At 46.8% G+C, this 13,953-nt stretch overlaps 1 protein-coding gene across 1 annotated transcript; it reads left to right on the top strand.

The window, feature by feature from the left end:
- Nucleotides 1-877: 877 nt before the first annotated feature.
- Nucleotides 878-2,435, top strand: LOC128712938 (probable chitinase 2). The gene is made up of 6 exons (XM_053807803.1): nucleotides 878-965; nucleotides 1,039-1,218; nucleotides 1,284-1,384; nucleotides 1,475-1,582; nucleotides 1,644-1,898; nucleotides 1,968-2,435. The coding sequence occupies exons 1-6, from the start codon at nucleotides 878-880 to the stop codon at nucleotides 2,433-2,435; spliced, it is 1,200 nt and encodes a 399-aa protein (XP_053663778.1).
- Nucleotides 2,436-13,953: the final 11,518 nt, after the last annotated feature.

The following is a 13,953-nucleotide window of genomic DNA, read 5'->3' as shown; positions in this document are numbered from 1 at the left end:
CTCATATTCAAGGGGAATTCCACTCCTTCCCGACCTTCGACCACGTTGACCATCGTTGACTGGCCAAAGGCCCCTAAATGGTCCCAATTTTGCATTCAGCATTGATAACCTCAGCAGTTTTAGAGACTTTTCTTCACGTTATTCGTGTCTTATCAGGCCTGCCCTCTTCAAGTTTGCGCCAATCTTATCGCAATTTTAAGGACTCTCTAATTATTGTAGAATAATAAACGTGTTCCATAAAAAAAACCATCTCAAATCATGCAAATATCAGTGCACACCGATTTGTAAACATTCGAAGCCGGTTTGTAAACATCCCACCGGTTACAAAAATAGTTTGAACCGAATTCGCACGCTGCGCTACTTTTAACATCGATTTGAATGTCAACGTTTACTGCCGTGGGAGGTGGTCCTTATGTTTCTGATTCACCGATCGGCGAAAAAACCGGTCAACTGCACTGAGGCGGAGAGACGGGACCGCGTTAATGCAGGTGTGCGACCGCTCGCAACATGAATGCATTCAGCAAAACGAGTCCAGCGGCGGTTTTCGGGTCGTGTCGTCGTTCGATGACCAGCACGGAAATGGCGGCACCGAAAATGTCAAACGTGGAAAGATCGTTGTGCGTTTCTGGGTATCTGTTTCAAGGTTGCTTAAACGGAGCACTATTCCACAACAGTTTGGCAAAACATGACGCCAGAAGGCGTCAAAGACCCCAGCAGTCGTTGCGCGCTGATATCAGCCGATCTAACGATCTCATTTCGGTGATCTTACTAGCAAATGCGTGTCGAAGATAACTTTTTATCTTTAAACAGCTCAGTTAGAAGGGTCCATTTCATTCGTTTTGATGGTGGTCAAACCCATTGGATGTCGTTAGTTACAATGCAACCGTTACAACTGTTAGGCATCGGAGCAATATTGCTCTGCAGCTTTGGAGCCTTGGTGGATGGAGCAACGGAATGTCCAACAAGTGAGCCCAAAACAAGCCCTCCAAAACGTACTGCTTATGGAATTTTACACCCGGGGTTTTCTTCAACAAACAGGACCTTACCGTGTGGTGTGTTACTTGGCAAGCTGGTCCAACTACCGTGAGGGCAGCGGATCGTTCAACATTTCGTACATAGTCCCGGATCACTGCACGCATTTGGTGTACACGTTTGCCGGACTGAACATTGGCGGTGGAATCGATTCACTTGACTACTACAACGATATCAACGTGAACAGTGAGTTGGTAACGGTTTTGCAGGAGCGCCTAATGTGTAACGTCATTACTATTCCCTTACGCCAGAGGGCTATTCGAAGATTGTTGCCTTGAAGGAGGAGAACCCATGTCTGAAGGTACTGCTTGCGATCGGTGGTTGGAACGAGGGTTCGGAAAAGTACTCACTGGTAAGCGTTATCAGCGTTACCAGGAAACACTAGTACCACTCATGAAGATAACGATTTTGTTGTTGTTTTGACACACGTCCAATCGGCAAGATGGCTGAACGTGAATCGACCCGCGAGGCATTTGCGGACCAAACGCTCCGCTACCTGGTACACTATGGATTCGACGGGTTGGACATCGACTGGGAGTATCCCACAATGGTACGTGAATTGAGCGTTACCTACTTGTTGCAACAAAATGTTCCTTTTATCGTTTCGTTAGCGTGGAGGACTGCCGGAAGATCGAGAGAACTTCATTCTGCTCGTGCAAGCGCTGCGCAACAAGTTTGCGCCACGCAGAAAGCTTCTAACGGCGGCCATCAGTGCGTCGAAGGAGATCCTGCAGAGTGGTTACGATCTGCCGAAGCTGTGCGAAGAGCTCGACTTTATCAACCTAATGACGTACGACTACTCTAGCGCGGCGAAGGCCGCACTGGATGCGCCACTCTACGGCGATTCCTCAACGGGAGAGACGATTGTAGGGAGATCGCGAAAGTGGATGGATGGAAGTTGGTAGCACTAACGATGAATCTTTACATCTGCCCAGGACACAACGATCGCATACGTCAGCAAAAGTGGCTGCCCGATGAGCAAATTCACGCTGGGCATCACGACCCACGCCAAAACGTACACCGTCGTGCCGAGCCGTCTGATGGCGCCGGGCATTAGGGCGGTTGGACCGGGCGCACCGGGACCCTACACGCGCAGTGCTGGCACGCTCGGGTACAACGAGGTGTGCGAGATGCTGAAACCGAACGGGACCGCTCCGATGCAATGGGTTGTGAAGGCGATGGCCCAGAATGCCGTCAAGTACGCGTACCGTGACGATCAGTGGCTAACGTTCGACGGTGTCGAAACGGTCGCTACGAAGGTGAAGTACGCGATGGATAAAAAGTTGGGCGGGATCATGTTTTGGACGATCGATACGGACGACTTTCAGGGGGACTGTCATAACGAGGCGTACCCGCTGCTGCAAACCGCTCTCCGGATGCTGGGCTACGGGAAGAAACTCTGAGCTTGGGACAAACGCTATCTCGATAGTGCACAATAAAAGGTTGGCTTTATGAATGAAAGACACAAAACTTATCTGCTTGTGCTTTTGAACAACTTTGGCGCAGTGCGTTAGGTAAGCTCCGTTTACTCTCCTGCAGTGGAAAACAATATCGAGCAAGGGTGGGTATTTGCTGATTAAATACAGCGTTACGTCTCACGGAGTCACGCTGTGGTAGGTCGTAATATATCAACTCGAATCGAGTTGCTATTTGATTGCTCATGTTTGGACGACGGTTAGGAGCAGCACCGTGCCTCATACCAAGGGACCGATTCTTTTGCTTTAGCTCCTATTTACTTAGCGAACCCGCGGGTGGGGAATCCAAATAGGGAACCGGCTAAATCAACCGTTGGGGCTATGGATCCTTTATTTGCATACGGCAAGTTCGAAGTTCTTGACTCGATGGTTCAGTTTAGTTTGTTTTGACCGGTTTTCCTGTTCTATTCAACCCGTCGGTAAACAAAGCCGGTCTTAAAATAATCTGGATTGAGATTTTATTTTCGGTAGCGAAAATCTGCATGTGTGGCAGAATGAGTCCAACACCAGGGAGGTTCATTTTAATCCCTGCTATAAAACCATTGCCCCCAATTATGTTTCAAAATTTTAATTTATTGCTACAGTTGAAACTTCCCAACGCTAGCCCCAACATCCTGTTCGCTCTGACTCCGATGACGGCCAACTCCCCGAAAAGTGTCTCCAGTTCCAGTTCGTTCTGCCACCAACACAAAAAAAGCGTTTTCTTCCCCCGACTTTTTTGGCTTTATCTTTCAATCCATTGATCGGCCACAGATTCGCTTTCATTCGCGGTCCACCACATGAGGTTTCGGTGATCGATGGGATTATGTAAACACCGATGAGCAAGCCAGGTGGAAGAAGCCCGCCACAGAAAGCCGGTTTTCGCTAACCCCGTGGCGGCCAGAATAAACTCTATAAAAATGAACCGCCCAGTATCGGTGCATCATTAGTTAGTGGTTCGATTCGGTTCGAGGAGGATCTTCGTTCGAGGTTTCGTTCGTGCTATAATCGTTCGAATCGTAGTGTTTGGACCGCTTGCCGTCTTAAGCCATGGTACTGTTTCGCGGCTACTTTCTGCTGTCCGTGCTGGTGGTTGCACTGTGTGCGATGATCGCAATGGCCGACACCAACACCAAAGACGCTAGCGCGGAAACTAGCGAGAAAACGCAACCCAAACCAGCACGATCCAATGCGCGGCCCCTGCGTACGGCTAGAGCTCCGTTGACGGCACAGCAGAGGAGTACGGTACAACATCCAGCCGGCGGCCATCAGCGAAGTACAGCACCCGCTACAGCCACACCAGCACCGGCCGCTTCCACAACCCCGACCCCGGAGCGCATATACGAGCAGCAGGTGCTCGTGGTGAAGGGTAACCCCACGGAGGAGAAACTGAACGAAGAGATCCGGAAGGCGATCCGCGCACTGCTAGGACCGGAACAGAGCGATCAGGTGCAGATCCGTGAGTTGAAGAGCGAAGAAGAGCTGCGCCGAATTGCGCCCGGTGCACGTCCCGTCGGTGTGCGACTTGTGTCGTAGCGGCTCAACTCAAGGGCAGGGAAGATCTCATACAGTGGCGCCAATATTACGCGCATTTCAAATGATGTGGAAACAACATTGAACGGCATCAACTACACCTCATTAAATTATGTAAAGTTTCGCATAGACCTCGGTAAAATTAAGCAACATGTATGATACGGTCGGGTCAATACAAGCAATAAATAGTAACGAGAAAACATACAGCTCAGTTTCTTTACTGCTGAAAAACAGACATCTTCGAATGTTTGTTTAGGTGTAAAGCAATTAAACATCGTTATTACTTCCGATGGAAATATTGACATGAATCTTTCGTGTGGTAATCAATTCTCAATTGCCGATTGGAAGTTGAAGGGAGCGGAAGATGATGCGGTGGCATGAAGCGCTTGTGGAAACGCAATACTACACGCCATTCATTACACGTCCTGCGACTATCGTACTGATCAAATAGTTGTGTGCTATCGGATGCTTCATAAACTGCTCCGTTGCTAATGAAAGATAAATAGGTGAACATTCGTACCGTGTTCTCGACTAACAAAGCGCAACCGAATGATTCTAGCACTGAAGTTCCTTTCTAATCTCCCAGGAACTTAATCCTTTCGGGGGCGCCGAACATTGCTTGGGAAGGGAGCAACCGTTACCGTGTGCAACCATCTCATGAGAACTGCCATAAAATATACATACCAACCATTGAACCACCGCAAAGGAGTGAAAAGAAACCAAAACTTTCGAAGCCCAACCGGTGACCGGTAAGGGAAGGATAAGAAATTACGGTTCCCGGCAAATCACACAGGCCATCGCACTCTGTACATTCGTGTACTTGCACTCGCTGTTGGTACGATTACTTTCGATTTACTTTGCCAAGTAAAGCACGATATCACAAACTCCAAAGCGTTGGTGTAACCGGGTGTGTGAAGGTAAAAAGTTGACCATAGGACGGCTAAAACACACCCTGAAGGGTCAGTGAAGAGAAAAAAAACCCCATCTCCAACCACTAGCAACACAAAGAACCCTTAGTCCAAACTGTGCAAGGCATCGTGTATTCCGTGTCCCGTCGCTTCCCATCTACATTCCATCCCACCCGGAGGGCAAGCTACGTGGCCGGCCCATGTTTGAACGAATTGGGGAAAAAGACACGTAAAGTGGAAAGAAAAATCGTAAACGGATGCAGTGATAAAATGTCGGCAGCAGCACGAACCGGTAGTGGACAGTGCTTTTCGATCAGCTGCAGACTTTTGGTGCAGTGAAGATGGATGAGCGACGTTGACGGTGATTTGCTTTACTCGCCGGTGTATTTTTCGAAACAGGCAACATAATGCTGTATTGGGTTTAGTGTGCTGGAGTGCTATTTCTAATTATAGAAAACTTTCAATAACTTATTATTATGAAAATATTTTCTAGAATAGTAACCACTATTAGTATATTGTTAATGCTTTGGAATTTATGCAACAGATGGCGCTTTTAACCAAAACTTCCATGTAAAGCAAGATTTCGTGTCCTTTCCATACCTTTTCGGCTTTTAAAAAATCTTTTCTAGAAAATAAACCATTGTTGATGCTTCGGATATTATGAGACCGATGGCACTTTTAGTCAAAACTTTCATGTAAAGTAGGATTTTGTATCCTTACCATACGTTTTTTACTTAAAAAAAATCTTTTCCAGAATAGTAACCACAGTTTGTATATTTTTGATACTTCGGATATTATGCAACAGATGGCGCTTTTTGACAAAACTTCCATGTAAACCAGGTTTTCATGTCCATTCCATACCTTTTCTGCTTTAAAAAAAAGCTTTTCTAGAATAGAATCCACTTTTAGTATATTGTTGATGCTTCGGATATTATGCAACAGATGGCGCTTTTAGCCAAAACTTCCATATAAAGCAGGTTTTCTTGTCCTTTCCATACCATTTCTACTTCAAAAAAGCTTTTCTAGAATAGTAACCACAGTTTGTACATTGTTGATGCTTGAGATATTATGCAACAGATGGCGCATTTAGCCAAAAACGTCTACGTATAGCAGGTTCTCATGTCTAGGCAATTGAGTTAGACCAACTAATTTTAAAACTCGGTAAAATAATCATACTGCTACTGACCACACTAGCTAGCCATTTCGATTCCCAACCATGCGCCCTCTTCCATCCGTTCATCCGCACCGCAAAAGTGATTCTACGCTCGAACAAACTGGCAACTGAACTTCAAATTGATCGCTGACGAACTATAACATGATTAGACGCTTGACGCTTCCGGCACGCCCAGAACCATCTGGGTCCGAGATTCGAGACTTCGTCTCTCGAACGCCCGGCCCGGAAGCTTGTACAAGATAGTTGAAATTGCATCTCAACGACGGAATGAGCAATAGCAACTCATCAACAGAGGGAACATCTTCCTTGCCGTTGTTGGAACTTTGCAGAATTTGATTTTGAAGTGAGCGCGTTATTGCGCGTTCGAAGATGGGCCCCGGGGGAATGGGTGAGTATGCAACCACTGCCCAAACATTGCCAACCGAACCGAACAATGCCGGAACGTTGGGTGTTGGGTTGGCCAGATAGGAGAAAAAGTTTGAATGAAAACTTTTATGTATTTTCCTTTTCTCGAAGCCACGAAACAAGTGGGCCCGCCTTTTCCTGTTGATATCGCCCGAGATGCCCCCCCTCCTCCCTGTCGGGTTCCTTTCTTGTTGGCGGGCCTGCCTTCATTGTGCCTTTGGCGTGCTTTGTGCTGAGGGATTTCCACTTCCTTCCGTTTCAACCGCTGGCACATCCGTGTGCAGGCACTTCCGTTTCCATTTTGGAGCGGGCGCACTCGTGGAGGACTCGGTTCGATGCAGGCACGTGGAACACCGAATGGGAACTATTTGCTGCGGATTCGGAACCAGACCGATACACGATTCAATTTGAAGCGTGTCAGTTAGAAAAGTGTGCACGTACACCATCGCCCTCGTAGTCTAGTGCTGGAAACGATTGAACGTCCCTGGCAATTGTGCTCCAGTTTTTTCTTCGTGCACAGGAAAGCATCAAGGTTATTTGGTCGGGCCTTTCCGTGTCTTTTCCACACACACTCGTACGGCTTACACTGTACACACATTTCAATTTAAGGCGCAGCGTTTCTTGCAAGTGAAGTTTGAAGACTGGAGAGTTCTGCAATCCGCAGCATAATGTGGAGTTTATTTCACTATATTTCGAGCGTGCCCACAGCGGCCAACAGCTGCGTCTTCCGGGGCGTTCGGTTCAGTTTGGACACGCGGAATATCACTCCTTTAAAACCCCTTCATGGCGCTGGAAAACCACACAACCCGGGGAAAGAAAACTTGTATGAAATATGGGTTTTGTGGGCATTTGTTTCCCAGTTCCCTGTCTAGTTCTTGCTACCGTAGAGTAGATGGCAGCTGCTACACAACCAGACAAGTACTTTCGTTATGCTTGACTTTGTGCAACAAAAAAAAAGAACGCCCCATTTTTCTGCCCAATCGACCTTACGCAAAGCGTAGGACTATGATTATTTACCATCGTTTCGTCTCGACTATCATCCGGAAGCCGCGCCTCGTTCACCTCACCCAACTCACCCGTGTCTCGTGAACAACTTTCGTGAGGAAGGAAACGAATTGAGTTATAAATTTTTGCCCACCTACTTTGGCCCCATTTTCCGTCCCAGGTCCGGCAGGAGTGTGGGTATAAGTTATGATAAACATACTTTTTGCAACGATCGTGCAAAGCATCGCGTTCCCGCGGGAGTTGTACTCCATTTGGTGCCTGCACTGCCTGTACATCTCTCCATGGACCTTCAGTTCCAATGGAAACTTGAACGGAATGCAGAAAGTTTAAGTAACAAAAGAGTTCCTTCATCCAGCAGTGGCATTCCTACGTTCGAATCCCTTCCGAAAAAATGACTTCCTTAGAAAATTCCGGCACGGCCACACCACGTTTGTCCTTTTCCTTTCCCATCTTTCCTTGCATTGCCTGCCAGGGACCAGCAACAGGTATTGGACACGTTCCAGCAGTGGCACTGCAAAGCCCGGTAAGGATTACGGATATTCCCCCGCCATTTTATTTTTCCGCCTTTGTCCAATTTCATACCGTGTGTTGCGTTAGAAGGAATAAAAAAAAAACGCACGAAAACAATGCCCCTTTGCAGATTGTTGATTCAAAAACTTTACCAGGAACTTACGAACTGGTTGCCTGTTGAGAGGAAAATATCGTAACAGTCAGGCCAGCGCAATCTTTTCCATTCCTTGTTGCAGTGGGGTGGAGAATTTGTTGATCAGGACGGGAGCACGCGCGATATTTATGAACCGCCCAGCAAACAGACGGTGGACATGCAGTCAACCAGATAAGCGATAATGTGGAAAGCGCTCCAATTTACTGTAAAACAGGACCTAACGTAGCGTGAAATTGATTTGTCGGGTGGATTTTTTCTCTCTTCATCCAGCAGCAGACTGTAAATCAATTCATTCTCGTATCCGGTACCTACAATGATGAATTGCTACCGTAAACGGCTATTTTAAAGTTGAGAAATTTGATCAAACGATCGTTATCAAGAATACGATAGATAAAGGAGAGCTCTGAAAGAATACTAAATTAACGGAAAAAAGGCAATGAATCTCACCGTTTGTATGTCTCAATTCCACTAGTATTCCTTTAGTCTCTCGCTCGATTCAACCGCAAGCGCCATCTGTGAGTGATAGTGGCGACCTCTGTGAGAATTCCCGGAATTTATAACGTAATCTTTGTTGTTTTCCAAACAGAACGTCAAAAAGCAGAGAACGTTATTTCCAAACTCTTTTTAACGTCTCCTGCAAATAAACCGTCTTCTCGCAAATGAATGCTCTCTAAATGTCTCATCTGAGCAAGAATTTCTCCTCATTTGCCAAGCGGTACAAAACGGGAACTCACTGGAAGTGTATTTTTCTCCTGAAATACTTCCAAAATGAATCCCGTGCAGGTAGCAAGTATGACAACAAAGGAACTCGTCACAGAGAAACTGGTCAATCACAAACGTTTCTTTGTTGAAATTGTATAGCAAACAGTGCAAATTTGTCTTATGATTTGTATAGAAATTGAAACATGTAAAAAGAAGGGTATTTTTAAAGCATAAAATTGTTTAACAGGTTTAACTAACTATGTGGACATTTTTTTTTCGAACGGTTCTTTAATAATACGCTACAGCGTTAAGCAGGTTGAAATCATTTTCATGAAACATCTTTCACGTTAGTGTCTAAATTTAAATTTCCTTATATTCGATATCTCAACAACAACTTAGCATATTAGTAGCAACACTGTGTACAGATTTTAAGTTTGCCTTCCCAGATAACACTTCTCCTCGCAAGAAAAGCCAACGATACGCCAACACGTATAAGTACCACCTTGCCTCCACCTGCCTTGTGTCGATCACTAAAACTTTTCGGTAAACTTTCGCTTCTTGCGGTAACTACTTCATCGCACCGGATTACTGTTGAGCAAGTGCGGTTTGTCTGGCTGGCTTAGAAAGCGAGCAAGCGTTCCGGTTTTATCCTTGGCCTTTCATCAATTAAATGAATGGTCGCCGGCTACAATGATGGTTGATTGTGGACCCTCGTGAAGATTAGAACAGATATTGTGGTGCGTGCGGGAGGGACTCAACGCAAGTCAACGGTAGGGTTTTTGTGGTTTCGACCGGTTGCGCCCGGGGTAGAAAGTTTGTTTCCGTGTTCGTAGCAGCCACTCTGCTCTGCTGTAAGTCAAAAGACAGGATGTTGCTTATGGAAATTTAATCAAATTCTTGCTACCCTACCCGTATCCACAGAAATTCGGTTTATTTATTTAATTCCTCATAAAGGTAAACACACAGGCACACGAAAAAAAATCTCATTACAGCTATCGATTAGCTTTCAACAAGCGCCCTCATTCGTCAAGCATCATCTACAGCCATCATTACTCTTGTTTCTAGCCATTCATCTCCCACAGCAACGTCAGCTGACTCGTGAATCTGCTCACTCATGGCTACCGTGCGGTTCTCCCTGACCAGGGCGCGGGAGTTTCGGGTAAAGCGTAATAAATTAGCATGAGCTTTAAGGCGAAACCAAGCGCGTAAGAAGCGAACAAAACCAAACACACGACTAATGCTACATGGAGCGCGGCCGACTACACGAGCAACACGAAAGTCCACTCCACTGTGGCGACTAAGCGAATCATTCGCATGGATTGGTGGAGCAAAATGAAGAGAGCAACTGCCAGGGCAAAATGGTGAAAAACCTCGCAACGAAATCCGTGATGATTGCGCATTGTTCGTTCGTGCGGTGTGGTTTGGCCGACTGTGTCTGTAGCCGGGCATATTGTTCCAAGTGCGGCGTCGAGCGAAAGAGAAAGAGAGTGAGAGCAAAGCATAACACAACAACCTGCTATACACGTGCCTGTACACGTGCCCACTACTGGGCACCCTTTGTACAGCGATGCTCGTCTCGAAGGAGTTTGCCAAGACGCAGTAGAATCGAACTTTGCGCGGAAAAGGAAAAGCTACACCGCCGAGAACGATGACAGCGAGACGACGGGATCCTGTTTTTTTGCACGCTTTTATCCTTCGAATGCTTTGGCCTTTCCTTTCCGAAATGCGTACCGGTGTTGCCAAGCCGTGCAACCTCCGATATCTCGAACGACAGACCATCCAGCCATTCTGTTCGGTGTTCGATTACTCGGTGCGTTTTGTGCTGTGTTTATTTAGCCCTCCGGGGGGCATCCGTTGGAGGTGTGTGTTTTTTTTTTGTTTGCCTTCTTCAGAGCACAAGCGTAATGAAAAATCTTCAACAAATTGTTTCTGTGCACACTTCTGTGGAACTTTCGTCCTTTTCAGGCGAGCATTGAAGTTGCGACAGTGGTTGTTTGGTGCATAGTTTTAAATTCTACCCGTCGTGTTCTTTATCTACTTCCCCCCTCTCCCCAATCCCTCCCCCACCCCAGCGCCATGGGGAGAAAGCTTCTCGAAACGTTTACACAGCGGGAAATAAAAATCCTTGAATAAACCTACTGCCAGATGCGCCGATGATATCCAGCCCACTTGGCATGACCTTCCATTCCGTGTGACCGGTTCGCGTAACCGGAATTAGCCGGATATTTGTTTGCCTTGATATCCGGGTGCTCTGTCTCACGGTGCAACAACACGGCCACCGTCGCCGCCAACCGTTTCATTTGCCCGCCGGTTCAATGTTGGTTCCCATTCGTTGGCTCCCACGGCGCAAGGGGCAAAGCGGAGCGTGGATGTGGAAAAGTTTTCCGGTCCTGCACCGGTACAATGTATCCTTCTTCTCCGGTGACATTATGGCTTTTGCTTCGGTACGGTGTGGTCCGCTTTGGGGGTTTGGGTGCCGACAAATGGGGACGAGGTGGAGCGTGGAGGTGAACCCCGATGCTGGTGCAATTTGTGGACCCATTCACTGTGACACTAATAAAGCGCCACCTAGGGTGAAAGCTATCGTCGACGCAGCGAAAATACTTCTGATTGCGAGAGAGAGAGATAGAAGGCGATGAATCTTTTTTTATTTTCGCAATGGAAGATTGAAATTACCTATCAAACAAGCGCTCATTCATGCGTGACAATCAAAGTAAACATGCACGCACGGATGATGTTTACGTTCGAATGTACAGTTTTCTTCTCATTAAACATTAAAAACAACCTTTCATCTTACGATTTTTAATGGATGTATTAGGTGGTGGCGGGTTTGGGGTGGAAAGCAAACATGGGCGAAATGAAAAATGGTTCACCGGGAACTGTGGAATATTAAAATGTCGCCGGACCGGAACTTCCTGGAAGCGCTTCCAATTCAATCGCGGCTAGCTGGCATGAGTCCCTCAAATGAAGAGTATTTTAAACATGAGAAATGTTTAGTAAATTTATAAACAATTATTAAACTCTAATCTCTAATTTAAAAAATGTGAACCACAATTTGACCACCTTTTGCCCATCGTGTGCACGGCGAAACCCAAACCCAATGGCGGAACAACAAGTAAAACCATTTGCCGTGGTAAACCATAAGAAAGCAATCCGTGTACCGAGTAGTGGGGGGGGGGGGGGGGGGGGGTAGGTGGTGGGGGGAGGTGGGTAGGAAAGGGTGTAATGAATTGTGCAAACTGCAAACGAAGCAGACGAAATGAAAGCGTAGAATAACTAACCGTTCCACGGCAGAAACGGTTCGCCGGGACCGGGAACTGATGCCCGGAATGTGGCTGGTGCAAACGTCCTGTACGCCCTGTTGGCTTTTCCCGTGCCCTTCCTTGGTACGCCTGCAGTTAGCCGAACCGAAAGGAAAGCAAACGAACTACGTGAAGAAATTCAATTTTCATTTCGTTGCGTTTCGTTCCCTGTACATCCGCACCATTTGCACAGGTTATTTGTGCCCGGCATACCTTCCTTTTTTCTTTGGGAGGGGGTGGGGGGGGTGGTTCTGATCCTTTTTTTCCTGAAGGGGGAAAAACCTTCGCTATGGTTGATTTCTTGCCGATATGCTGGCGCCACCACCGAATGGGTCGATCTTGATCGTGCTCACACATTAGCGATAGGTAATGCAAGGGTAAGGGTGGGTGCAGGGGGGGGAGAACAGGATGGAGGAGTGAACGTTCTGTTTTCTTTTCTCCCTCATTCACTCTTACGGCTTCAAACGGGAAGCTTTCCCTTCCCAACGTGAACCGCGAAGGTAATAAAATAAAGCTTTCCACGTTACTTTGTGGCGCAAAAGAGAAAATAATGAAAAGATCAAAAAGGAAACTACGATGGGAGCAGAAACCCCACACAGAATCCCGGTGCAACAGTCAAATGGAAATGAGGGGGGGTTTCGTCCTAGGCCAAACCAAAAAACGCGCAAACAGTTAAGTATCGAACTCGCCCGGAAGTGTGATTTGTTTCGCAAATTGAATTCGCTTTCCACCGACTCGGTTTGCCGATCGTTTATTTTATTTCTGCCCTTTACACAGACCAACACAGACTCTGCCAACACGCTGTGCCTGCCCATGGAGCTGGAGCATGGAGTAAATTGCTCTTTTCTTTGGCCCCGCGCATGAAACACATGCAAACGCAGCAAGCCCAAACTCAAACAAACACTCCCGGTCGAAACACGGCCCGGGGCCCGTGGGCAGGAGAAAAGCTTTTTAAATTGTATTCACCCTACCATAAAGCGGTTGTTTCGGAAAGCTCCCAGTCCAAAGCGCCTCCTCAAAGGAGCAACAAATTGTCATGCAGCAGCAAGGATGGGCCAAGGATGTGGCACTGTGGAACGATCGTAGATTTATCGAACAAATTTACCTTACCACGCATTCGCAGACGGTTTGAATATTTGAACGCCCGCCCCCACTCCCTCCCCCCCCCCCCCCCCCCCCCCCCGGGTTGCCCTTGAAAATGCAAACAAACTGAAGAGTCACGACGTGACTTTGGCACGGGAAGCTTTGATGTTTGGTTGGTTCTTATGGTTGAAGTGTCGCCATCTTTACGAGCGACAAAAAGGCACCGCACATAATCCTTCAAATTGACTTGTCTATTGACCTACCGCCACTCGCACCGAGCGCCCTTCGCTTGATGGTATTTACTCTGATTAAGGCTTCCGAAGTTTACCGGGGCGGAAAAGAATGCTTATCGAGCATGTGTCACCTGCTTGGTGGAGGGAGGTTTGGTACGTCTTGTGAACTGCACAGCAACAGTTCAAACAACCCAAACTTGTCTAAATTGTAGTACAAGGTAGAGTGTGTGTTTTTTTCTTTCGTTGAGCGTGAGTAAAGTTATGCACGAAAAATGTCCTCTTCATCAAGAAAAACCACACCATGTTTGGGAATTTTTCATGGTGGGTGAAGTGCCCACAGTGTCCTTAACGAAGGAGAATGTGCATTCCACAGACTTACAGTACCAGATTTTTGCTGAACACTTTAACACACTCCGGTTAGATGAATGTCACAATTTAAATTAGAATTTTTTATCCAT

This window comes from Anopheles marshallii, chromosome 3 (assembly GCF_943734725.1).
Source record: "Anopheles marshallii chromosome 3, idAnoMarsDA_429_01, whole genome shotgun sequence".
In the NCBI taxonomy this organism is placed as follows: Eukaryota; Metazoa; Arthropoda; class Insecta; order Diptera; family Culicidae; genus Anopheles; species Anopheles marshallii.
Note: the sequence above shows the minus strand (reverse complement) of the source record. Positions and strands in the feature narration are given on the sequence as shown.